Here is a 27,821-nt window from a genome sequence, read left to right as displayed (position 1 = left end):
CCAAATTTTTGGTAGCCTTTTTGCATTTTCATATACATTTCTTCTTCCTGAAATAGAACTGCCAGGAACAGAACCTCAGTGGAAAAGTATTTGCTTGTCAGAAAGGGTACTTAGAGTACATGAAATTCTAGGGGAAGTCCTGGATTAACTTCTTCTGTTGATGGTAGTAAATCAGAGCTGCTGGATATCATCTGCTCCTAAGACCACCCTCACCTACAGTCTTCCCAGGATCTCCAGTTTGGCTCTATTAACTTTAAATCAAAATCCTGCCTTTGAACACCCTTAAAGAAAATATCTAACTAGCTAAGGGGTTGCAATCAGATCAAAACCTTAAAAAGGAGGAAGTTCTCCAAAGAGTTTCCATGTGTATGCCTGTTACATACAAAAAGCACAGCCCATCCTGTTATAGTGCACAACAAGTTGTTGGGAAACCACAATGTCAGAATTTGCTGATACAAATTCTTCTGGGAACAAACTTACCATTATTTACTTCTTCCATAAAAAAAAAATGCTTCCTATGAGAAATAATTGACTGTTGCAGCTGCTGGAGTCCCACTGTCCCAGGTGACCTACTAAAGACCCCAAAAAGCCAACATGTGAACTGCATACATTTCTACACTAGAAAAGCATGGGCAGTTATAAATTTCTCCCCAGTTCTGCTTTGGAGAACAGTTCCAAGCTGTCCAACAAAAAATAATTAATCCCAGTGTAAATATTGACAACTAATAACAATGCTGCTGCTGTTATAAAATGCTGTCAAAAAATATAACTAGAGGTCTAATCCAGAGATGAAAACAAAAGATACTTGCTAGCCAGGTGTAGTCAGCCAGAACTGACTCTGTATTGCAGTGCTGCTGCTGGACAGCAGCAGGAATTGGTGAGGAATGGAAAGCAGAGACCCTATGGCCTGGATTACCTTGGCAGTTTCATCTCCACATCTGGGTTGCCACATCAGCACCATGTTTTCCTGGTATTACCTCACTGCTGCTTTGTACTGATGGAAAAGGACACATAGCATGTTTTAAACAGAACATGATAGTTACAATAATTCAGAATTAAAGAAATTTAAAAAATCCTGCGCTGAACTAGCTACTAAAAAGGATCAGTCAGAGATTGCATATTCAAGCAAAACACAGTCTGAATTCAGATGGCACCTCAGTAAAAAAGGCATTTTAATAATAAAACAACTGAATTGTAGCAGATTATAGCAAGAAGGATTATATCCCTTTAGTTCACAATGTAGTGGGAAATCTAGTACAATATTAGAAAATCTATACTGTCTACAGCATGCTTCCTATGCCAGACAAATGGAAGGCAGCAAATGCAGCACCAACTCCTAAGACAAGCCTGGAGAATTAGTAAGACTAGCAACTCTGCTTCTCTGAGCTCTGTACAACATTGCCAGAGACAGGCTCCCAGCCAAGAGGGTTCTTCACAGTCACACAAATACTAGTTTTGAGTATAACTGTTTTTCTCATTGAAACTGAGTTCAAATTCTCTCCTTCCTCTCCTTCCTAATACTTGCTTGGCATGGTTTGAAAGTTATGCTTTTTTTCCAGATGAGTCTGATAAGCAGACTGTGAAAAGGAAACCTGTTCTGCCTATGCACGCCACCACCAGCGTGTTCTACAGACAATAAAACACATGACAAACTGTGGGCTATAGTCCTGTCACTAAGCACTTATTGCCAAATTCTTGGCAATCATTGCGCAAAATAAATGCTGGAAGTAAACACAATGTGAATCAACAAAAAAGACTATTACCTCTGAGGTGTCCGGTGATCATATTCATGAGACTGTAGCTATGAATGTTCAGCAGATAAAAGCATTTGAGGACATTTCAGAATAAAACTAATTAAATCCTATATTAGAAAATTATTTGTGCTTGAGCCACATCCAGTGTTGCAAAAGGCTGTAGCCAATGTGAGCTGAATTGAGAAATGTGGGATTTGAAAACTGGTAAGTCATGTTCCACAAGTGTTGTTTAAACTGGGCAGCTAGTACAGATGTGATGTAAGGTAAAGTCCACCAAGATTTATACTACAAAGCAAGGATTTCAAAGGAAAGCATGGGAAGAACATCAATACCCACAGATCTAAAAAAACCCAAACCTGTACAATGCAGTAGATAATAAAACACAAAGGAGGCTCAGAGGAGACTGGAATTTGCAAAGACTTATCTCCAAGTTACTCTAGTTGCTCTGAGCAGTAAGTACACAAAGCTATTACACTAAATGTATCTATTTGGGATGTAGGTAAGAATATTCCCAAACGGATTATGGATGTCATTATCTATATTCTTAATGTCTTTGGCACATTGAAGAGAGAGCCATAGGCTAATGGATAAATACTGGACAATACTTTAGTAAGCTGTGTCCCTAAATCCATCTGCTTCTTATGCGTTGGGAGATCTCTAGCTGAAGCTCAATTACAACTTCATATGTTTGAGGAATAAAACTTTTCACTTGATTACTTGTACCTCTCATTTGCTGCCAAACAACCTTCCATCCTCTTTGAAGCAATTGTCAGGACACAAATTCACTGCAGGCTATAGAGTATAACCTTGGAATATGCTGCAGTACAATGCCATAAGAATGAATTTCTTCACTGAAAGGATTGTCAAGGATTGGAACAGGCTGCCCAGGGAAGTGGTGGAATCATCATCCTTGGAAGTGTTCAGAAAACAACGGGATGAGGCATTTAGTACTATGGCTTAGTTGATATGGTGGTATTCACTCAAAGATTGGACCCAACAGTCTTGGAGTCTTCTCCAACCTTAATGACTCTATGACTCTATAGAACTAGCTAAGCCATTACCATCCTGATATCCCTCAATGTTTTAGGATTTTTCAGCCTCTGAAAGCTGTCCCAAGAAAGATGGCATCTAGCAGTTGGAATGTTCATGAAGCGATCTTAGGAGTAATATTATAGTAATACTAACACAGAGAATTCCTTTTTTCCTTCATCAGGAAACTGTTAACTGTTTCCATCTGAGTCACATTCACAGGACACTGGTGAAGGATGCCCGGCAATATGGAACACTCAAATGATCATAGACATCATAAAATGGAGGTATTTTCTAAACTTATATTACAACATATTTCCTAAACTTATATTACAACATATGTTGTAAGTTAGAAAAGAAGTTCATATACTAAAACAAATTCATTCTTCAAGAAATGAGCCAGTAACTATCAGTTAATAAAAATAAATAGTGTAAATAAAATATTGGTCCTCTTTAGGGTCAAGATGGATGCTGCTTGACACCAGAGAGTGTGTGCTGTAAATGTCTGCTTTCTCTTGAAGTGTCCTCCCTGTTGGTTCCTACCGGGAATATTAACTACTTCCTGGTTAGGGAATCTTCCCCACAGAGAACTAGCACAGTGTGGAGAAATACCAAAGTATACATTTTCATTTCTGTGGCATATTGCACACACTTTCCTTAACCTCAAAGCAAGATGCCACAGGACTGAAAAAGAGATATACTGCTTCCATGAGCACAAGGACTCAGTAACAGCGATCTGTCCTTAAAAGTATGGCATTACAAAACGCAGCTGCAGATGAGATTGACCCACCACCTGTTGAATTGTGCCATTCACTAGGATGGCTCCTCACAGCCATGTCTGCTGCTGAAAAATATATGAGTATAAAGCAGGTCAGGCAGTGGACTCGGAGCGAGGTAATCATTCCCTTCAGTGATTATTTGACAAAAGGCCTGGAACTGACAAACTATCTGATGGATGAGCGGGGATGCTTTTCACCTTTTATCTTCCCAGCAAGGGCACTGCTCAAGGACTTGAATTACTTGCCAATTACAGTTCACTTTCAAGAAACAGGCTGAGGTCAAGGCTCTAAACAGCTTCAACTGAGTTCAGATAACCATGTACTTGGTTACTGAGACCATCATATATTAAACAATGGAAAACACTTGCTACCAAAATAACTAAAGAGTTTCATTATTGTTCTTCAATTATAATAGAAAATACCTCCATTCACAAGAAAAAAAATTTGCTTTGGTCCAAATAGTGATACTGACAGTGCTGAACATGGTACTTGGAACTCCAGTCCTACACTTTCTTATTCCACGCATCCACATAACAGAGATGTCCAAAAGTGTTAGTGGATACAGAAAATATACCAGTATTGAATTTGGTACTTTACCACTTCAATAATTATTCACTACAGAGATTTAGAAATATAAAAATCTTTGAATGAAAAGTTCTACTTTATAATTTTTCCTGACTGCAAAATCTCTCTTTACAAAGTAAGAGTTTTGATACTGCAGTTTTATAACCAGAAGGAAAATACCCAGATTACTGGATTTTCGAAGTGTTAGTTTCATAACTCCAAACCAAATGGAACAGTTCTGAAGCAGCACTCTTAATCCGACATGTTTTTTACTTTTTTAGGGTAGACAAATTTAAGATTAATAAAACCACAGGAGATGGTGCACTTGTATTAATCCATATCAGACCTCACAAAAAAGGTCACATCTTTAGTATGGTTATTTCAAATGAAAAAAAAAAAAAACCCTACAAAAAGTTTTCTAATGTGCTCTTCTAACAAAAAAAAACCCCAAAACAAAAAATCACAAAAACCACCAAAAAACCACCAAAATCAAAACAAAAAAAGTGCATATAATTTCACCCATATCTTTATTTCTGTGTAGAATCATTGATGTGAATATCTCTATTTTGCAAAAAAGTGTAAGATGAGCTAATTATTGCTCAACTGTATTAATGGTAAGATATCAAGTATGGGCAAGGCAGGGATATTGTCTTACCTCTGATCTGTCAGAGATGAATTTTGAGTCCTCTGGCTAGCCTGAATATCAATTCTTAAGAAAACTGATACAATCAAAAGAAAATTATTAAAAAATGAAAAAAAATCAGAAAGAGCAACAAAACTTATTTTGAATCTAGAAAACAAATGGTACAAGTGCTAAAGTAGCTTTACTTAGTTTCTGAAAGAAAAAAGTGAAGTTTCTAAACACAGATTAAGTTAACCTACATAGGATATTGTGATTAATCTTTAGCTTGGGTTTTTACTATGAGATTTACCTTTTAAATAGGAATATTTTGAGTCTATCAATTTTTGGCTTAGTCCAAAAATTCTAGCATGCAGAAAGTGAGCGTATTATACTAATCCTGTAAGATAATGGTCAGGAAACAAATAAAAACATCAGTAGCATATAAAGTATAACTTTTAACAGATTATGACAATTTTTGCAATAATGACTCAAAGGTGAGCCATGTTCTCACTGAATGGGTCAGCAATCGAGTTGATTGAGAATACTTTCCTGTCTTAATGACTTCTTCATTATTGCTGAACTATTAAATCAGTCTTTATTGTGAGCAAGTGAACTACATTTTTTCATATCTCAATTGCCAACTTGCAAAACAACAATTTCAGCATCCTATTCTGCCTTCCATTATACCCTCTTACTCTTGAGAATAATTACTCTTGTTCTGGTAACCTGATTCATCTCCCACTACTTATCTAGCCATAAAATTGGCCAGAATGTGAACTCTGAGCTCTATACTGAGTAAGGGGCAAACTAGTGCAATTTAGATGGAGGTTGAATAAATATACCTAATGAACATAGTATTTTTTGTCTGAACTTATTAAAAAATTAGAAAAATCAAACTGTGCATAATTTCTTTTATCATCAGCTGTAGGTTACAAGTGAAGTAAGGCAGACTTCTGATGGACCTCTTATCCCTGGGATCTTATTAGGTGTTCAGTGGAAAACTTGATATTTGAAGGTAAGGTACTCTCATTGTCTTGCAAACATAAATTTAAAATCTCAGACTTCAAAGGTGGTAACTCAGATAGCATATTAATATAATTTCAAAATTTAACATGTATATCCTCAGGCTACATAAAATTTGACTCAGTATGGGAAAAAAAAAAAAGTTATTTCTAATGAAAAAATAGTCAAGGACTTTACTGAGATGATTGATAGATTACTTTCCAAGAGGACAGACTACATTCTCCTACAGAGAAGAATACAGTCTTATTCTCCAAGGGGTAAAATACTCACTGCACTTGAATATTATGGATTATCTGCAGAAATTTTGGCTTTCCAGAAATATCAGGTTCAATAAACAAGATAAATCTCTGTCTGCTTTTTAGGTGCAGCTGTTAAGAATGGGATGTCACCATCAGAGAAACTTATGCTGGCAGCACCTTGGTTCTGCTGTTATTCAAAGTTCCTCAGAGACAGACAAGAAGTGGCTGTATACAGATTACTTTTTTCCCACCAGCAGAAACTGTCTTTTCTGGTTATCTAGAGACACCCCATCACTTTGTAGAGATGCTGCTAGGAAAAAAAAAAAAAAAAAAAAAAAAAAAAAAAAAAAAAAAAAAGCTGAGTATGAGCTCCTACTACCAAAAGAATAGATCAAATTGTGGATGTACAAAAGTCTGTTCTGATGTACCTACAGCAGCTGGTGAGCGTTACTGATATAATATCATAATGCTTATGACCAATAAAGGAATCTTCCTCAATGTTCACAACAACTCACTTCTCTGGTAATCCTTTTTCTTTTCTATTCCAGATGTTTGGTTTATTTTCTGTATTAGAATTTGGTTTTTGTAATGAGAGTTACACTAATAATCACATTTCTTCTGTGTAAATTAGCAAGTATTCGCTACAATAACTGATATAACCACTGATAAATAAATATCTGATTAATAAACACCTATTTATCTGATCTCCTTTCATTTTTTTTTTCATTATCTCACATCATCAGCAATAAGAAAATAACTCTTGTAGTCCACTTTGGATGATTGAAATTTTGTCTGTTTCCAGAAGAACATTTTTTTGACTATTGATCCAATAAAGAAAACGTGCTTAGAGAACCACACACCTCTAGGGATATCTAGGGATATTCTCTGGGAGAAATGACTGAATAAAGGAAAAAACAGAGTTTTTGTGTCAGATTAAGCCATCTGCCTCATTAGATCTAGGCAGCATTCAGTCTAGCTGAACTGAACTTTTTATCAGGTGCTGAACAATTAATCACCAGAGACATAGGTCAGATAACTAAAGGAAGAACTCTCCTATAAAAAATATAAAATAAAAAGAAAAAAACTAAATAAACAAAATAACTATGGCTAGAACACAAGAACTTCTCTAAACCTTAAGAAGGTTTGTATGCAAAAAAGACTGACATTCTAAAGCTGAGGAATATTTTGAGAGAAGATTACTGAAGGTAAAACTAGCCAGAAACATATAATAAAAAATTAGGAATTCTGTAGGAAGATGCATTAGATAGTCAAAATGTTGCCACCCTGCAATAAAGAGAGAAGCTATAGTTAAAAACTCACTTTTCTTCTGTGGTATAGTACCTACATTACTTATAAATATGAGAGTAAGATTGAACGTATTGAAAAAAGGGAAATAACCAAATGAATTGATGCATTTAGAACTCCCATAGCAAACTGATACTTTTTTAAAATGTTTATTATAAAATACTAAGTTTGCAAAAAAGCATTGTATTGATAACTCAGAGTGCACGACTCCATCTATTTCTTTGGCATCCTTTCAATTACATTATTTATCTGCTTTGGTCTCTGTAGATGTAAAGCACTAGACACACACACTGTTATTGAGTGTGACAGTCAGTGTTGAGAAAAAACACTCTTCAGCAGCCATTGATCTGGGAACACCAGGTTTTTCAGCAACAATGGACCAGAAGCCTTCAGAAGATGACTCAGAGGTGACAGACTGCTCGAAGCGGACATCTAACATCTGAAGGCACCTATTACAAATTCTCATGGCTAGCAAGTTGCTTTTCTTAACTGACTATTTCTCATTTTTCTAAGACTGTATACATAACCTGAAGTTGTAGTATGAAAAAGAGGAAGAAAAAAAAAATGGGAAGAGCTTTTCTCTTATTCATTCTGCCCAGTAGTGGTTTGCTGACCAGTCATACAGGATGCACAACCTGGTTAGATGCTCACATGCACATAATTCCAAGCAAACTACAGTACATGCTGCTGTCTACAAACGACTTCCTCATGCTGTTTGAGCTACATATTTAATCAAGAAAAAATTCACTAGAGTTCTGTGTTAAAGATTTCTATCTACTGCTCATTCATCCACATATGAGGAGTTGTTCCAACAACTGTTTTGATTCAATTATCTTGTAATTTATGAAAACTTAATTGAACACATTACTTCCAAGAAATGCCTGAAATTATTAATATTAAAATTTCTATAATATTTTTGTCTTTTACCCACTGTCAGCTCTGCCTAATCATTCCACATTGGTCCATGTTTGCTCCCATACCTCACAATTCTGTGCATAACTCTCCTTGACATCCAGACTGATTTACGAAAAGAGAAATGGCATAAAAGCCCCTATGTTTATTACACGCTATTTGTGGGATGAAATTCTAGTCATTATGAATCTTCTGAAATTAATATCGAGGAAAATCTTGACAGAGCACTGCAACAAGCTGCTCAGAGAGTTCATGAAGTCTCCTTCACTGGAAGCGGTCAAAGCTTGCCTGGATGTGACCCCATGCAACTTGCTCCATGTGAACCTGCTTTAGCAGGGGGTTGGACTAGATGATCTCCAGAGGCCCCTTCCAACCCAACCATTCTGTGATTCTGAGGTAATACTCCTTTTCCATGCATGAAGAACACTGTGAGGAGGAACATCACTGTGGAAATGCTGATATTCCCAGCAGATCATAGCCTAGATGGCAAAACTGCTCCAGAGGCTGCTGTAGTTTCAGAGCAACCACAAGTAACTCCCACTTTGTTTCCAGTCACATACTGTCCTTGACAAAAATTGTCACAAGCAACTACCTCTGTGTCTGGGGTTTTGCTCTTTTTTCCAGCTGATGAATGGGAAGTTGTTAATAGCCAAGATTACTAAAATGGGATTAGAAGCTTCTTTGATTTTGGAGGAATCAAGTGTTTCAGTAATTTAGCTTGATTATTACAATTTTAGCTGCAAAGTTCTACTGCTGTCACTCTCAGGACTCCTAAACAAGGATTTTAGGTAGATACCAATTATAGAGATATGGAACCCACATTTTACAGCAACATATATGGCTACTTCCTGCCATTTTTTTCTATTAGATGTTCTAACTGTGGTTAGAGCCTTTCCTAAAAAGCAAGGTACTCCTATTTAAATATTTTTGGTCAGTCATCTAATTCAGATTTCTTCTCTAAACCTTATTCCTAATGGTGTAGGTTTCAATGCATACCTTGATGAAGAGGGATCTATTTTTCAGTTTATTTAATTAGTAAGTGATTTAGTTTTTGAAAAGAAATTCAGGTTTTCCAATAAACTTTAGGACAAAGCCATTTTAACTTACACTTTACCCAGAGAAACTGACATAGAAGAAGGATATTCACAAAGAAAATCTCTTCCATTTCTTCTTCAAGTTCATATGATCCTTATCTATGAAGATTGCAAAGTACTTTTCAGAAAAGTACTAAAAATATACTGAAATCCTATAAATCAATATCCTGGCTATGGCATAATCTCAAAATAATCTCTCTTGTATATATAGCTACTCAGTTCTTGTATCTCATTCTACTTATGAGTGACTTTAGGAAAAACTTGCCTTACAAGAAGAAATAATTTCAAATTGATACTAAGTTATATCTAGGAACAAACTTTCCTGATTAAGTATCAATGCATTACTCTTTACACCTAATAAACTACTGTTTTAAAAAAGCAGTAAAGTTTATCAAGAAGAACACAACGTAATTAATGAAGAGTTGAACATTTAACCTAGGGACAAAGCCTGTGCAATCCTCAGCCCATGAGAGCGAATAAATCTATTCTGCTACTCATCATTTTAGGAGCTGTCATACAATATTCAAAACAACTATTTGAAAATACTTCTATAACAACAGTCAAACCACTCAGCAGTTAAAGGTAACTGCACAAAACCACAGAAAGCACACTGCAATCTAAGTGAGTGCAATGCATCATAAAATAACATTTAACTGAGAGATAAAGTCTCTGGAACCCACAACCTACTAAATCTATTCTGCTACTTATCACTTTTAGAGCTGTCATACAATATTAAAAACATCTACTTGAAAATACTTCTCCTACAGCAACAGAATCACTCAGCAGTTGAAGGCAATTGGACAAAACCACAGGAAGCTTACTGTTATCTGAGTGACTGCAGCAGAACTGTAAGCCAGTATATAAAATATTTACCCTGAAAATACTTTATTATTTCAAAAAATAATTAAAATAATTGCATACTATTATTATGATAAACATAATTTGCAATGAAGAGTCCGAAGGAAGCAGAATATTTCTTACACTAGTTATTATGACAGTGAATAGAGTGCTCTTGATTTACATCATTGCACCTGATTCTTCAAAATTCACAAAATTTCACAAAGTTCAAAATCATGACAATCCAGTGTAATGTAAGTTATCTTCAGGCTTTTGCTACCATGATAGGGACGCAATGGGATTCTGAAACCTCAGTCTCTACCAAAGCTTCAGAATGAATTTTAGCATCCTGTATTGGGATTAGATCACTGTGTTAGAGATTATTACTGACTCTCATCTCCTGGTATATATATAGGATGTGTTTCATATAGTGTAAACTATTAAATTGAAAAAAAAAAAAAAGGGAAAAAAAAAGTTTTGTTGGGACATATTTACCTCTGTGAAAAAAGAAAGAAGGGATATAACCTACCCAAACTCAGAAAACTACAAATGGCTTTATAAAACCCAACACTTTCAGAAAGCTGACACCAACATCCTCACTGATTCCCAGAAAAGCACAAGGATAATCTCACTATACTTGTTTTTTTTAACATTCTACTTAAAAACTTCTCTTACATTTGCATAATTTTACAATGTATACACTTTCCCTTCAAGAGTTGAAATTAATAGCCTTGATAGTTATTAACATATTGAAAAGTTTTTCAGTTCTCTAGTAAAAGTGTAAAAATCTTTCATTTTTTCCTATTGTAATCAGGTCAGATCTTTAAATCACAAGTTTAAGAAAAAAAAATGGGGAAAAAATCTGCACTGCTCCTGAACTAAGAGGAAAAAATATATTCAGTCAGTGGAATTTAGCTAACACCCATTAACACACACCATTATTTATATCTGTTACTTGATTCTCATGTAACATGCCTTTTATGTCATTCACAGAAGTAGAACATCACAGAGGAAAGGGGGCATATATGTCTTCCAGTGGTTTCCTTAGCTGGAATGCTGGGAACCTGTCGTGCACTAGGTAGGAAGAAACTTTCAGACTCTGTTCACACACAGACTCCCAGACTTTTGGCCAGTGAGGCAGGCAAAACAGAAATTTTTCTTACAGAAATAATACAACCACCTTCAGACATCTTCACTATATTTTGAATTGTCTTTCCATTATCAGCTTCTCCAGCCACAGCAACAAGTAGAGACAACAATCAGATTACATTTGTTACGAGAGAACCCAAACAGATGTGGGAATCAGACTCCACAGAGCACACCCAAGCATGGCAAACAACCTAAAACGTAAATATAGATCTCTTTCTTCCCCCCACACCTGCCCCCCCACAGTCTCTGCAGCCTCTAATACTGGAAATAACTTTTATGATAGCGTTTATCATGTTAATTGGTATTTCTATTTATAACTAAACACAGAACAAAAAGAAAATCAAAAGTTCATACATTTAAGAGTATGTCTATGTTGTTATTTAAACTGGATATAATGTACTCGAACACAAACATAAAATCTTTAGAAAAATGCACTTGATCTCTGCAGGGCTTTAAGATTCTGTAATAAGATTCTAGCAACTCCACGCAAGACAGCAACAGACAGAGAACCAGAGAACTTATTTTAAATCACTTGAAAGGAAGACCGCATTTCTTGAAAGGGTGAATAAACAGGACTACTTTAGATGTTTTCATAGGAGAAAATTTTGCTTAACCATAATTTTTGTTACGAAACCACAATTAGTCAACAAAGTTCTCCTTTACACAGGTGTAAGTATGTACACTGTATTCAAATGCCAGCCTACAGCAAGATTTGAGAATACAATATTCTTTCAACAGTTGAGAAACAGACCACTTTAGACTGTAAACTAATAAAACACTAGGCTGTAATGATTGTCATTACATTGTTGACCGTGCTGCAAGCAGTTTTTTTTTTAGTATAACTCTTCATATGGTAAGAAAAACAGCTCTCTTAGAAATAAGGTAATAATAATCAATATTCCACTATTCCACATCTAAAAAGCACATGTAAAATAAGCAATGTTGGTTTTCATTCTTACTGTTTTATAAAGAAACATTGTTATTAATAGAGGAGGGGATCTGTCTAAGAAAAACAAAGCACCAAACAATAAAATTTGCACATGATCGCCCTTAGTGAATGTTCAAGTTGCTTAGTTTGAATTCTGAGGATTGTAGTTCTTCCTCAAGCACAGTTTAAAACGTTAACAGCAAATTAAACATTCAACAGGTTTTTAAATACTATAAAAGATGTACCTTCATCTTATAACAATTCTAGTAGAGATGATGTTAACGTGAATACATTGCAAAACAATTTAGATTACAAGACAGTTTGAAGGCAATATGATTGCCTGTAATCATACTAAAATCTGCTTTACCCTCCACTACTTTAAATGCGCATATTTAAAACAGGAATAAGAGATTCAGAATTTAACCCCTAAGTTTATACTGGCAGTTTCCTGGACACCGGTTTATTTCTACTGCAAAATTAAACCACCACAACCAACATCCACAACAGACAGCCAGTGATGTGCAAGTCGCTCTCGAGGTGATTCGGGCAGTGCCTTACATCAGTTCACAGGTGCTCCTGCCTCGCTGCAAGAGAATAACCAGAACAGAAAAATGACGAGCCACTGAAAAGCACTCCCTTACCTTCTAAACCTGCTTCAATCAGCCCAAACTGTTCCAACACTTTTACAAAAAGCACAATCACGATCAACACCGCTATCATTTCAAGTCCTTCCAAGTTCATGGTGAGTTAGGTCATGGTCTGACCACCGCCACTGAGGAAAGTGTTCTTCTGCCCGGCTTTCTTTGCAAAGCCATTGAACTAGGCGCGGAAGGCTCCTGCGAGGGAAGGGGGCGAGTGGGAGGGGAGCGGCAGGGAGCACATCCCGGCTGCCCCAGCGGAGGCCAGGAGAGGCGGGCGGCTCAGCTCCGGCCTGCCGGCACTGCCCCGCTCGGCACGGCCCGCCTCGGCACAGCCATGCGGGCAGCGGGGCCGGCCGGCGGGACACACCCCGGGGGCGCCCGGGAAAGGGCTCCGGGAGAGGCCGGCGCTGCCGGCGGCTCGTCCCGGCGGGGGGAGCCGCTCCCGGGCTGGCGGCGGAGCCAGCGGCGGGCGCGGAGCCGTTGCCGCGGCAACGCGGGGAGCGGAGCGCGTCGGGCACGGGCACGGGCATGGACACGGCCCCGGGCATGGACACGGCCCCGGACCACTGGCACTGGCACGGGCACGGGCACAGACACGGCCCCGGACCATTGCACGGGCACAGCCCCGGGCACAGCCCCGGACACCGGCACGGGAACGGGCACAGCCCCGCGGAGCTGCCCCGGCGCTGGAGAGGCTCGGGGTGCCAGCGCTGCCCCTGGAAGGCGGGACAGGCAGCCGGGGCCCGAATCCCATCACCGCACCCAGCTGTGGCTGGCTCCAGCCGGAAGATGTGTCGGTGGGGCACTTGCCAAGTTCTCCCGTAGTTCCTCCAGGTGAAACAGCTGCCTCGGCAGGATGACATTCCACCTGTTGCATGTGGCAAGTAATACACAACATTGTGTGTCTAACAGCAAGCTAGGAATCCTTTTTTTGTTGTTGTTTTAGAAGCTGTCTCAGATTCTTTAAGGCTTATTCTTTGGGCTGATTTGCAAAACAAAAATTGAAAAGACAGATAAAGAATCAGTCTGAACCATAGAATGGTTTGGTTTGGAAGGACCTTAAAGATCATCTAGTTCCAGTCCCCTCACCACAAGCAGGGGAACACCTACCACCAGACCAGATTGTTCAAAGCCCCATCCAACCTGGCTGTGAGCATTTCCAGGGATGGGGCAAGAAAAGGAGAAGCAAGCAAGCTCATTTTTTAAATTGTTTCTCACTTCAGTAATATTTTCTAAACAAAGTCCTTTCCATGGAAAACATTCACAGTGAAATACAGGAATGCTGGCCACAGGACTGAACTGGTATCTTAATACCACTAACAGCCACTGGCCTATCTGCAACAGTCTGCAGTACTGGCATTGTCACATGCAGTGTATTCACGGTTAAGGATTTACTCTTTAAATCCATAAAAATTTAGCATCTAAGAAGAAATTTACAATAGAAAAACAGCACCTCTAGTGCAGCAAAAAGTGAGCCGGGGAACAATTGCAACTAATTTAATCCTGTCTGGTAGAGCACTGTCCCCCTCATGGCTGAAATCAATTACTGCCAAGGGCTCAGTTCTTTCTTTCCTTAGATAAGATTAAAAAAAATTCATTGTGTTATGTGAGAACTGGCAGAAACTTCTAAGTCCCCCAGGTATACTTGCATTATAATGGGTGTTGTCATTACTGAAAACAGTGGAATGAACTGAGAGTAATGGCACTAACAGATAGACTATAGGTACCTTTTTTTGTACAGTGGATAGATAAAGCCTTACATTGCAATGCTCATGTGTCACTATTCTATGATTTTTACTCAGGATTGGGCTCCCTGAAGCTGGTTAAACTTCTTCTGTCAGAAAATTTGTGTTTCAACTCCATCCTAAATATTTCAGTTCTGCAGGCAGATTTTCCTTGGGAATCTTTGCTTTTACTTGCTACAAACTTTCTCCTTATGTTCTTTTTTTTCTCTCATTCAATCTTTGTTCCAAACAAGGCTAAATGTCTTCTGCCTCTAAGCCATCTTATCAATGGCTGTAAGGAAAGTAGGTCCAGCTTTCCTTCAATGTAAAACTAAAATAGACTAATTTATCTGCATCAGGAACACAACATCTGCAATCTTGTATGCCTTTACCCAAAAGGTGGATACAACTTGTGTTTAGGTTTGTGCAACTTCATCACCTGGCAGGATCACTCCTTTTAATTAATAGCTTTTGGTAATATTGGTCTGCCAACAATTTAAAAATTAAAACACTTTTTAAAGGACTTTTTTAAAGGTAATTTTGTGACAGTTCCACTTAGGGCTGAATGCAAAAAAGTGGAAAGCAGAGCTTGTGGTGGCAGTGTTGCAAAGCTGGCAGCTGCCCTTGCCCTGCAAACTGGAACCCCGTGGCTGGCAGGGACTAGACAAACAGGGATCTGCCTCCTCAGGTATCAGCAAACTGAAGACTATGTCCCAGGGGTGTAGGTGTACTGAACCTATGCCCAATTATGACTTTTCTTCCAAGAAACAGCAGAGAAATGAAGAATTAGTATGATGGCTACAATTTTACAGGTAGATGCCAAAGCACAGGAAGAATTATAATCTCCAGGGAAGGCAAGGTTTTTGCAAGAAAGCTGTGATTAAACTTCTGTTTCTCAAGTGCTGTGAACCAGCCATGGTAATGCTTTTTTTTCCTCCTTTTTGATTTGACTGTAGGTAATCTAATATGCAGTTTAATATACCTTCGCTCATTAAGTCTTTGCTTTTGAGAAAAAATAAAGGTTTTTATAAAACCTTACAATATGTCTCCTGTAGAAATACAGAACAGCAGATCTATCTCTCATCTTCACCTTCTTACCTGCTTAAAAATGGACCTGACTCAATGATAGGTAGGGTTACAAACTGCTTGACATTATTTTTCTCTCCCAAGTACCTTGCCAAAAACAACATGTGGCATGTTGTTTTATTTTTTTGCTCTCCTTGAAGAACAACAACAACAAAAAAGTGATCTTCATTTACCTATACAGTTATATCTAAATATGACAGGAAGAATGAAGCTAACAATTGAAACTATTGACATCCTATTTTTTTATCTTGCCTAACTACAAAAGCCTTAATGTATTGTAGAATTAAGCTTTACAAAAGTGTACTAGTAGGAATGCAGGAAATAGGAATGGGAGGAAAGATATTAAATCATAAATTACAGGCTATATAGGTTTTTTATACACAAGAGCATGAAGGCTTGTTTTTCTTATGTGTAACAGCAAATTAAAGGTTTCAGTCTTAAAGTATTATAAATGCTGTCTCCTTTTCATCAAAGCATTTTGCAGCATTATATTTTACTGTGAAAGTAAATATATTAAATTGAAGTCATTGGTTATATTTTCAGCTAGAAACATATCTAAATGGTCACTTCTCATCTTGTGATGGAGATATAAACCACAACACAATGACTCCATTTACTTTACCATGACTAAGATCCTTGATACCATTAATCTTAACTGCTATTGCTTAATGTTATATATCATGAAATGTTAATGTTAAAAAAAGACCCAATCCATTTAGGCTGAAAAGTGATGAGTTGGTCTACAGATGGAGACCCAGTAATGGTTATATTTCTTCCTTACACTTCATTTTCTTACTCTTATGTTCATTTGGATGCTGTTAAGCCACTCCCAGATTTTCATCACGGCTTCCAGAAGACAATCACTAACCTCTAATATTCCTTACCACCTCTCAAGATAGTTTATGGGAGTCTGGCCTGCAGAAATCAAAATCCATTGGATTTTGTTTAAAACATAAAAGATTAGTGATCAGAGATAAACTTGATGGCATTGGATAAAGCAGTGGGGGCTGCACATGTGCAATACCAGATTTGGGAAAGGCTATCATTAGTGAGGGAAAGTTAATGATAGAGTTAATTGGCAGAGCTGGGAGCAGAAGTCAATGCACTGCAAGAGAAAAATGAAATGGAATACCAGTGGGTCTCCCATGCCACATAGCAAGTCTGAGAACAAAACCTGTAATAGAGGACACAATTTCTTGATTTTGACCAGGAAAACGTAAATAATACTTTCTTTTAATGGTAAAATCATGATGTAAAGCCAGAGCAATCTAATAATTGCTTTATAAACAATGTCCCTCCAACTTATTATAAAGATTGATAATATTTTTGGCTATTTTTAATAAGAACAGCTTTGAATAAATATTCCAGCATCCAGTAGAATCATTAAAATATGTATTCCGTGTAGATATTTAAAAGATCTTAGTTTTTTAATCCTAAAAGGGGGAAACTCTTTCTTTCCAAAGAAGAAAATGGACCAGAAGATCTTAATGTATCATAAATTCAAATACTTTATTATCTTAGCATCTAGCTGTTATTACACTGCAGTCTCTCTTTTTCTCACTCTTAAATTTATTACTAGCAATATAAATTAAGAGAATGAACCAAGACATTATTTTTTAAAATTAAATAAATAAAACCTAGTAAATCTTCCAGCTCATCAAATCAGTGAGAAAACCAGAAATAAGGTACAAACTTGTCTCTTTTAATGCAACTCTTTTTCTTAGTAATTATTTAATGAATCTGAAAAAAGTGACCAAATGCTATGATGTATTCTGCCACTCTAAATGTTAACTCTGATAAGGGCCAACACTGCAACTTTCCCTATAGGAATTAAGCCAGCATGACTTCCATAGTTTTCCCAGATTAAACACAGGTAAAAAAAATATCACAGCATTCTGACATCACAGTGCCTTATTTCTACCTTTTCACAACTTCTATTTAAGTTTACATCCCGAACTGTGTGCAATGTTTTTCAGCTGTCACAAAGCAAGGAGCCGCCACAGTTGAGTCTTGATGGTGCTTATGTCATGTCAGAAGATTTCTTCCCTGTCCCACACAGGAAGCCATAGTTACTGATCTGCCCCTAAAGCAGCAGTCCAGACCCGTGGCAGCAGGCAGCAATAATTCCAGGGGCTGGCATGGAAATTGTCTCCCTTGGTGTGAGCAGGGCAGGGCATGACGTAGTCATGAAGCAGAATTTCTGTCTCTTCACACTGGGTGCAGTGCCATAGTTAGATGGCACTACATAAATCCTGTTCTCTTACAGAACTGATTGAAATAGAAAAAATTATGCACAGCAATTACTCATAAGCAGGCTTTTCAAAGACTAAGAGAAAACATCTTTACATGATGTAGTTCCAGCTGAAAAGTATACCAGAAGATCTGGATAATAACATAACATCACTCCAGTTTTGGGTTGCTATAAATGTCAGGAGGAAAAAAAATCTGTTAATATATCACTTATTCTTTAAAATCTTCTGAATATTATGTGGGTATTCTGGAGCCCTTAATATGTTTCAAGTTTATCCTTTTCCATGCTGTGAAAATATGGCTCCCTGAATCTGGTAGTTTATATTTCTGGAAACTATAACACTCACTGTGACCATGAACAATGTCATTAGAAGACAGAGATTTTCTCCTCACATAGCATTCTGATAACTCCATCTTTGCTACAGGGGTTTAAACCTCATTAAAAATAAAAAAAAACTTCAGAAATTTTCCATGCCTTAAAAATGGCAGACAACTCTATTTTAAAGCTGTCTGTGGAAACTGAAGATGAAAAATACTTGGCTGTTGTAATTCCACAGCTGCAGTTCAACTGTTTCTTGTGATTTGTCTGTGCTACTTCTTTATTAACAAGGAATTTTTTTCAAGTGTTTGCACTTGAGGGAACAAACTGATCATTTTCCAAACTACAGAAAAATTTATAGACTTTCAAAGTCATATAGAATGACAGGAGAGTTACCAATTGTCATTTGTAAAACTCTGATGAGTCTTCAACAATGAAGAACTAATGTGGGCAGCTTAATTTTGATTTTTGAGATAGTCACAGCATGTCAGGCGATGGTGCTTTATGAAACTTGATTTGATTTCTCTGAATAACACAGGGCCACACACAGCTGTGGGACATCTGCATAGGTGGTAGCAGGTCCCCAGCAGCTTATTTCCCCATGGTTCATCAGGCCTGTTGGTACACACAACCCACACCTGAAGAACACTTAAAGGATTGTGTTATTCTGCTGAGGGGTAAGTGTGTGAGTTAACACTCATGACACAAGTAGTGTAACTGAAACATTCCTAGACATGTCAGTCCTGCAGTCTTTTAACCTGAATATCAGCTCTTACTCATTTCTCCCTTCCTACTTAAAAATCTAGTGTATATTTAATGCCTTTAGAGCAACAGCTCTAAGATTCAGTGTTTCTTCCCTGCCCAGCAACTAAATGTTTCATGCAAGCTTCATGGGTTTGCTCCTCAGCTGTTGTGACCTCCTCTTTTCTGTCTTTGTCAAGTGCTGTCTTGCTCATCTTTATCCATGTAGGATACTGCCACAAAATTTGTCTTTCTTGCTTACCACTTCACCAATTTCAGTCTTCCCTTTGCATTGCTAGTGGATCCACTTCATCACATGCAAAATATCAGCTGTCACCTTCAAGGCCAGTCTTACTACGGCCATACCTAGTCACTGTTGACTTTTAGAGAATATTGAACTGTCAATCCACCCTTAGCCTTACTTATTTATAAATTAGACCTTATTCATAAGAAATGTTTCTGTCTTTAATACAGCCCTTAATATTCTGAAATAATATTATAACTGCATGTGGATGCTGACATTTTTGAAACCACAGCTATGGAAAGGGGGTGAGAAATTCATGAGAAAATGTGGTAAAATTTTCATCCAGATTGCAAAGGGAGAAGACACATCTTAAATAATTAGAAATATCATTAATAATTAGAAATAAATTCTTTGGTTTGCTACGTCTTTTGCTACAGATTATTGGAAAACTGTCAGACTTCCTGCAGACTTCAGCTGTGAACATTATATTAAGTTGACTTTATCACAAATATGATTAGGAAATTTATCTATAGCCTTAAAATAAAGAGACTGACAAAAGAGTTCCTCCAGTTCAGCTGATGCAGCATGTGGATGTTCTCCAGACTTTTCCTCCTAATCCCTTGTTGGTTCATTAGCAGCTCACTGCAGACAACAGGAGACCTATGCCAATCAACAGTAAAAGTCCCAGGAAAGCCTAGCTCATATGCCCATGGAAAACAACTTGAGAGTTTGGAGAAAGACAGCATTTTTCATAGTTCTGCTTTTAAAAACCCAGAGAACCACAGAATAAGACAGAACCAACAAGCTCAGGAAATCTGAAGCCGATGCCTATAGAACTCTTCAGCCCAGTTTAAACCCTAGAGTGCTGTTAGTCCAAAGTGCAAGCTCCTACTTTGCCCAGAAGTTTTTATTAAGACAAATGACAGAACAAAAGAGTGACAAGTTCTTTTTGTTTGTTTGTTTTTCAGACTGGTTATACAAAGCCAACCATCATATATTAAATAAACAATGCAAGCTGACAGACACTCAGTTTCCAATTCTGCCCTATTACTTGGAGCACTATGAAGGAGCCCAACAAGCTTCTTCCTAACAATTTGGCAGTCTTTAAATTTATTTCCTGCAGCTCTCTACCATGTATAAAGCTGATACAGAGAAATGTATATGCCTAAGCAAAGCTCGTTTTAGGTTCAGTCTCAGTTTTGCTGGGAGTGTTGGTTTGGGAGGGGGGTGATGCTAAGCCATCTTATTACAGGGACTCATGAAGAGTGCATTACGGTGCCTGAAGAAATGGGGGATTGCAACATTTCTCTCATGGTAAATAAAACACTTAACAATAACTATACCAACCATATATTTAATAGTATTCTTTACCTCATCGGTATCCATGACTATCAATGATTGTTTTAAACCATCTGACAAGGATAGCTGGATGGCCTTTTTGTGTGAACAGCTACACAGAAACACACAGTTGGGTGAGCATTCTCAGCAGACAGTCCAAACTACATCAGTTGCTTGTGTGGTCTTTACAGCACACATTTGAAGAACAATAGTGCAGCAATCCAGAAAGACATAAAGCACTGACATTTTTTAATTAAATGAACAGATTTCTGTGCATTGAGCACCAGGACTTAAATATTGCTAAACTCAGCAGAAATATTCTTAACTTAATAGGCAGGGAATTCTTCTTGTTATTTAATTTTTTTCTCCCTTGCCTGTCTTTATGCAGTATAAATGCCTGTATCGCCACTTCCTTCCTCATTATTGTACTATTTGGTTTCCAGGGAATATTTTTTTTATAAAGAAAAATATTTGCATATAAAAATATGTATTATTACAGATTCATAATTCTATTGGTTCTTTAGTCCTCTGTGCTGTTTGAAAGCTACTTTTATTTAAATTCATATTCGCTGCACTGGAAAGATTAGGTCCTGATTTAAGCCTTCTCTGCTTCAGTCTGTAAGGTGAATGTGTTTATGTGTGAGCTGGTAACCTTCCAAAATGGTGTGAAAACTTCTGGAGCAAAGACAGACCCAGTGGAGACACAAAGAACAAACAAGACACTGAAATTTATTTACATGTTAATTTTAAATGCATCAAGGGACTGTTGCTCTTTCATTTTAATATCTTAAAATATATCTTAAAAGGCCAGGTAATATTTCCTATGTTTTTATATTCACTAGCAATATATAATGAAGAGAGCTTTGAATGTTCCAGGGAGTTCAGCAATATAAAATAACATGAAATACATGTAACCCATCTCATTTGTCAAAACAAGCAAAAACTAAGTGGAGCACATCCAGAGCTTCACTACAGTTAGATATTTATTTCTTTTGCTTTCTCTGAGTACCTCATTGGTTATTTTATTAGTTAATTAGTTTATTAGTTTATTAGTTTTTATTGGTTATTGATAGATGGTCAATCCCCAGTGAGTAAAAGAGCCCACGTTTTCTCCTCATCTCTTGAAAACATAAAAGGGCTTACTCAAGCAGAAAGGCTGAGCACCTTAAGGACAGGCATCAGAGGATGCATGAGGTGCATGATGGCCCAGTAAAAATCTTTCATGCAGCTGTATATCAGTTTACATGACAGAGAAAGGATTAATTTCCACAGGTTGTCAGGTGATTAAAATATTCTGCAGAGTAAAACACACAAACAAAATTAATTGCTTCCCTTCACATCGAAGATTTAAAAATGAAATTGACACAAGTAGACTGTGCCTGTGTTCACTGTCTAGAAAAGCACTAATGCTAAAGTTTTGCTAGATAGGTTAAAACCAAAACCATTTAAAGACTTCTAGACAAATATTTTGATACCACCTGCAAAACCAGTAAAGTCTAAAACTAAACGACAGTAAAGGAAGAGCAGTATGGAAGAAAGAAAAGAGATTCTGAAATGCTTTATTTTCCTCAAGCTGGGAACCAGAAAAATTGAAATGACATCCTAAGATTGCAACATAGAAATTAATTGCAGAATTTAAATTAGATTTACCCATGAATATCAGAGCTTCTTATATCAGAGGACAGGAGAACTGTGAAATGAAATATATACATACAACATGGTAGTGGCTGGAGGTATAGGTCTTATATTCCCTTTGCATTATCTGTATGCTCCTCCTTTGTAACTTCAGGTTGGGTGTTCTTCCCTCTGAGAACAATCCCTCTGATCTATTTGCAGTGTTTTGCATCAGAAAAGAAAACCTGAGCTCTGTATTTAAAGCAAACAGCAGGGTTTGGCAAAGGAAACCCTCGGGAACAGAGGTACTTGTCAGTAGAGAACTTTTCCACAGAAATGCTATGCAGCTATGCAGCAACACTGATGGTTGAAAGCAGAGTCCACAACTTCTTTTTAGTCTTGCTGCATATGAGGAAGGCAGACCATAGAAAGATGGCAAGATGGGTTTGTTTCTGTTTCCCAGAATCCACCTCCTCCACAATGTAGGCTACACAGCTTCCTCAGGGAAAGTAGGATCCCCACAGTATCCAACTGCGTATATTCCACCTCCCAGGAATAGAACCAGGCTCAGGATTTTTCCTATGGTTTTATCTCTAGAAATGTTACAAATCTAAAGCCATGACTTTTTGGTGCCTGTTTTAAAATCTACCCAACATGGCCTGTGTACTTACTGTATTTAACTGCTGGAAGAGTTTCAGATCTCTAGTTTTAGAGCAGTATTTTCATTTCATTGCTTGTAGAACTTTTCATTTAAGTATAATTTATCTTGATGTTCTCTGGCTTTTTGTATCTTTGCACTATGTCCTGTTGCCATTTCCAGTCACTGACAGTGTGTGTAATTCCATAGCTTTCTTTTTGAACAAAGTTCTCGCTGCTGTCCTTTGTCCCCAGCACTAGCAATTTGAAACATGAACATCAAATTACAAGGAGAAAGTTTGCTTCTTCCAGGTTCTATTCTGACCTGTTATTACATTAGAGACTACCTTGCAGTTGAGCCACAGACCACCATATTTTGACAATCCAGTTGTGTGTCAAATTAGTTATCTCAGACCAGTTCTTTATTCATGTCACCATGTATCCATTTAAATCACATCTTCCCATCTCATATCTCATTGTGAAAGTGAAATATGCATGTCATCTTTTCTATATGTCAAACCAGAAATACTGGTACAGTGAAACAAAGCATCCTCTTTGAATTTATCAAAATACAGAAACATACATTTACTCCTCAGTGAATAACATGTTGGTATGAAGTGCATGTGATGCTCTACCCAATCAGTATTGGGATTCTGTTCTTCAACCATGACCTATTTTAAAAGTTCTGTCATTTCTACATAGGGTTGTACAATATGGTGGTTTTGACTACAGGAAAAACTGAACTTCCAGCACAAGTTTTTTTCACAGATCCACATATCTTTCCAGATTGTATCCTTTCTAGGTGACCTTACAACATGCTTAAGACTAGAAAGCACAGGATAAAACACTTCTAACAAGAAAGCCCAGGAGGTAGCTTTTTAGCTTAATAGATTTAACCCATCTGCCAACCTCTGTAAACATAATGGAATAAATTGTCTGATAAGTGGAGGAAAAGTACCAAAGAAATATTTGATGAAATCTTCAGAAAGAACCCAGAATTACTTTTAAAACTATGTTATAGTCCCTATAACTGCTAAGCCATGAATCATAGGTATAAAAGTCTGTGGAGTCTTGGCATATGAGCTGAATATTTATGTGTCTGTTCTAATAATATTAAGTTTGTGATGTCAGAGTAATGCTGATCTTTCTCCTCAATGAGATGTTAATGAATGTACTTAATAGTTGCTTAATATTAGTGTATTTCAAAAGTCATCACTATTAGGCTTCTCATTTTGAAAAAAAAATAAATGGACAGTAAAGGAGCAAAAATTTTGTCATATTAAGAAATAATTAACAAAGTATGAAAACTTTCGAGATAGGCCTACAATTAAAGATGACAGGGAAGGTGTTATGGGTAGCCCAAAATACCATTGCATTCCAATGCCAGTGCATTGTATTGTGTGTGCTCAGAATTGTTATAATCTCTTTAGGATGCTGGTAAAGGGAGTGGGGTGGTACTGCAGGCTAAGCTTTGAAGCTCTGTCATGAGCTTTTTACCTTGCTGGGCTCTTGGTCTTTGCTTGGGCAGAGCGCTCTGGCCATATTTTTTGGCTCTTGGTTTCTTGCTGTAGGACTAAGGCAATGCTTTCCCTTTTCGGGTTCTCTTTTCATTGGTTTTGTCTCACTTGGAGAGACTGCAGTTCTCAGGTTAGAGCTGCTTGTGTCCCTGCTCCAACTTGCCATCAGCCCCGCTCCAGGAGAGCAGACTGGAATTTCCCAGCCCAGCCACATTGCCTTGCCTGCTCCTGATGTCTCCTGCCACAAGGAAGCAAATCCCTTCTGAGGGTTTCTAGTCCTTGACCTGGAGGATACCAGTTGGAGCTCCAGCTGGGAAGATGAGCAGCGTGAAGTGAAAGACTGACACCTTCTCTCCTTTGTCCTTTGACCCACACCCTTGGCTGAGGAGCACCATTCTGGCAGGGGATGTGCCTGATGGTTTTGGGTCTCTCTGTTCTGGGGGCTCTGCCAGATTCAGCAGTTTTGTATCTGGTAGTTATCTCTTGACTGTTGCTGTTCCTTATAATAGTAAACTGTTATTTTTTCACTGACATCTATTTGTTTGTTTTTCGTTTTTGTGGAAAGGAATTGGTTGAGCCTATAAAGAGAGGCAACTCAGTCCAGAGTTCTCCTTTAAATTGTCTTAAACTAAGACAGAAAATTATCAGACTGTCCTTGGCTTGGTGGTTTTATATTCATATGGGGAGAATTTTCAATGATCCAGAATAAATTCTGAGACATTTTGAAAAACAGCATGATTTGCAGGATTCTTCATTATGATGACTTAGATTGGTGAAACTTGTTCTGTGCATGAAGATTTCAATCTGTCCTATTCTCAAATGACTACTTCACATTGTTGCAAAACTAGTGGAAGTGTCACACTAAAGTTTTAATATAATAGTTATCTGAAACTAGAGCTGTATTTTAGCAAACACTATCAGAGGTGCTGCTGAGAGTTAAATTTTAAATTCATACAGAATTTACATTTCAAGTTCCACAATCAGGATCACTGAAGCTGAATGAACTCATAGAAAACATGGCCTACACAAGACAACAATAACACCACCCCCCCCTTAATTTACCTTTGATATTGAAGACTTAAAATATAGTAAAAAATTGTTCTGTGGGAAGCATCAACTAAAAAAAAAACTTCAAAAATTTTTTTTCAAATAATGGAGAGCCAGTTGTACAATTTTAAGCGATCTTAGAAACCTACCTTGTCCAGCCTCTTGCATTGCAATTTAGTGATTTTATTTTAATAAAAAAAAACTAAAATAGAGCACACACCCCTGAACTCTAATACTTTACCACTCTCTAGAAGTTGAACTCAACCCCAACCCAGTGTTTTCCCCGTTATTTTTTCTTCTATTTGATTCAACTTAATTCTTGTCTATTCATACTTCTCTGTAAACCAGTTCCTTATGGAAGTCAGTCTGGGGTAAAAAATTTAAACTGAAGCTTTGAAGCATCACTTTATTTTCATATATTCATATTATCCTACATATGATGCTCTGTTACATTTATATTTTTTTTTTAAATAGAAAACTGAATATCTAGGATGTTCATGCTATTTTTAAAACAGTTTTTAAAAAATGGAAAACAAAACAAACAAAAAAGTGTTTGGGAAATGCATTTTCCTAGCATAAAAATATAGAATTTCAGAACCATCCAGAATAATTTCTAAATTATTCCACAGCTGTGGGAAACTTAACTTTCATTCACACTGACTACTGACTACTTTGCTTTTTTAATGTACTCCTTCATTTCAGTTAAGAGCTTCCCTAGGCATTGACTGTGTTTCCATAGATATTCAGAATGTCATCCCAGGTGTATGATATCCTAACTGATAAATGTTAATAAAATAAAACAAAACATCTAGGCTTTATAATAAATGAAGCATGACTGAACTGAAAAATCTGTTGTGCATATGATTTCTATTTAATCAGGAAACCACTGAATTCCACTTTTTCTATAAACTCATTTGGCCCCTCAAATTCAGATCAGCTTCAGCCAGAAAAATTATCCAAGGTGTACAGTGTTTAGTGGAGATCAGCATATATCCCAGACTCATATGAATGCACACTATGGTAATAAAAAAAAATAATTAAAAAAGCATTGTCTGGAGACTCACAGTCTGTTTGTCCATTGCACTGGGAATGAAAGTCCTGCCAGAAACCTTGCAAATACCAAGAATGTCTGCATGACGGTTTTGTTTTTCAAGCACTACACTAACTGAAAGATAAATGAAATTAGATGTAGCCATAGTGTTCCTGATTTGCTAAAACAATTATGTTTTTAATAAATATACATTTGTATTGTTAACTCAAAACAAGGCAGTGCTTGCTGTATGAAACAAATATAGCATTGGTATGCCAGTTTTGGCTGGACAGTCAACTTATTCTGTAATAAACGTTTATGACAAGATCCATTTCAGGGAATTTTGATTAGAAATACATATTTCTGACCTGATGAACTCTTTTTGGAGAAATTCTTCATCCCAGCAGATAAACTGCTCTGTACAGAGGGAGCTGATGCCAAATATTCAACATATAAATTATTCTGTTCTTGAATGTGTTGATACTTTGGCAGAGATGAGCCCTAAATAAATCTCATTGCATGTTAATAGTTCATGTGGCTGGCTTTCAATTCTGTGTAATTTGCTAAACACTAGAGAGCTTTATTACAAGGTTCAGGATAAATTAAATGAAAATCAAGTACAAATGAAGCATGGGTCATCCATGAGCAGAATTCAATGACACTGGAAAGCAGGATAGCATCTGTTACAGGATCCAAAAAGACAGATGGATTTCCAGTACTTCTGTTTGTAGAAAATAAAATGGTTTTGCTGAGGTTTGGCTGTGTTTCATTTGAAAATAAGAAAGATGTCCTAATAAATTGGGCTAAGACTCATCTGGACACATTTTTGCTTCTGCCTTAGTGTAGACACAATCAATCCCCTTTGGAGTAGGTGAAAGAATGAGAAAGCATGAGATCTCACAGAGGTGAGAGGAATAATCTCTCAGAGAGAGAGAGATAATGTCTCTCTTCTCCTAATTGAAGGAACTCGGCTAAAACCAAGGAAACAACCAAAAAAGCAAAACCCCCATTCAATCTGTAGCAATCAGTGAGCAACAAGACCTACATAAGCCAGTGGTCCCAAAGGTACTGGACCTAATTTGCTATTGATTTGTAATATACAGTCTCTTACAAAAGTACAAAATGGGTGTAAAATGGTACCAGCTTAAAATGCTGCATGGCATTTATTTCGTACTGTAGTACCAAGCAGCATGCTGGCACACTTGTATTTAGTATTTAACATGAGTGTGCCAGCAAGGGTCAGCTGAGAAAGGTGACCAGGGTCAGCTGGAGACTGTAAAGCAATACTTTTTTTTTTGGTTTTTTTTTGTTTTCAAGTTGATGCTTACAATTTTAGCCTGAAGACTTATGTTTGATATTACTAACTCAAAATGAAAAGGCAAATAGAGAATGAGGTATT

General features: G+C 37.2%; 1 protein-coding gene across 3 annotated transcripts in view; it reads right to left on the bottom strand.

The window, feature by feature from the left end:
- KCNIP4 (potassium voltage-gated channel interacting protein 4) overlaps positions 1-27,821 on the bottom strand; it is a 383,855-nt gene that overhangs the window by 159,712 nt on the left and 196,322 nt on the right. The window contains exon 1 of one of the 3 annotated variants that reach the window (XM_041402783.1): positions 12,877-12,976. The exons of the other annotated variants lie outside the window; for them this stretch is intronic. Within the exon in view, the coding sequence (XP_041258717.1) occupies positions 12,877-12,976 (100 nt within the window). Of the gene's footprint in view, positions 1-12,876; positions 12,977-27,821 lie in introns of those variants that run through there. 3 annotated transcript variants of the gene reach the window in all.

Source organism: Onychostruthus taczanowskii, unplaced genomic scaffold (assembly GCF_017590055.1).
Source record: "Onychostruthus taczanowskii isolate IOZ18803 unplaced genomic scaffold, ASM1759005v1 scaffold2, whole genome shotgun sequence".
Classification (NCBI taxonomy): Eukaryota; Metazoa; Chordata; class Aves; order Passeriformes; family Passeridae; genus Onychostruthus; species Onychostruthus taczanowskii.
This window is presented reverse-complemented; position numbering and strand designations above follow the sequence as displayed.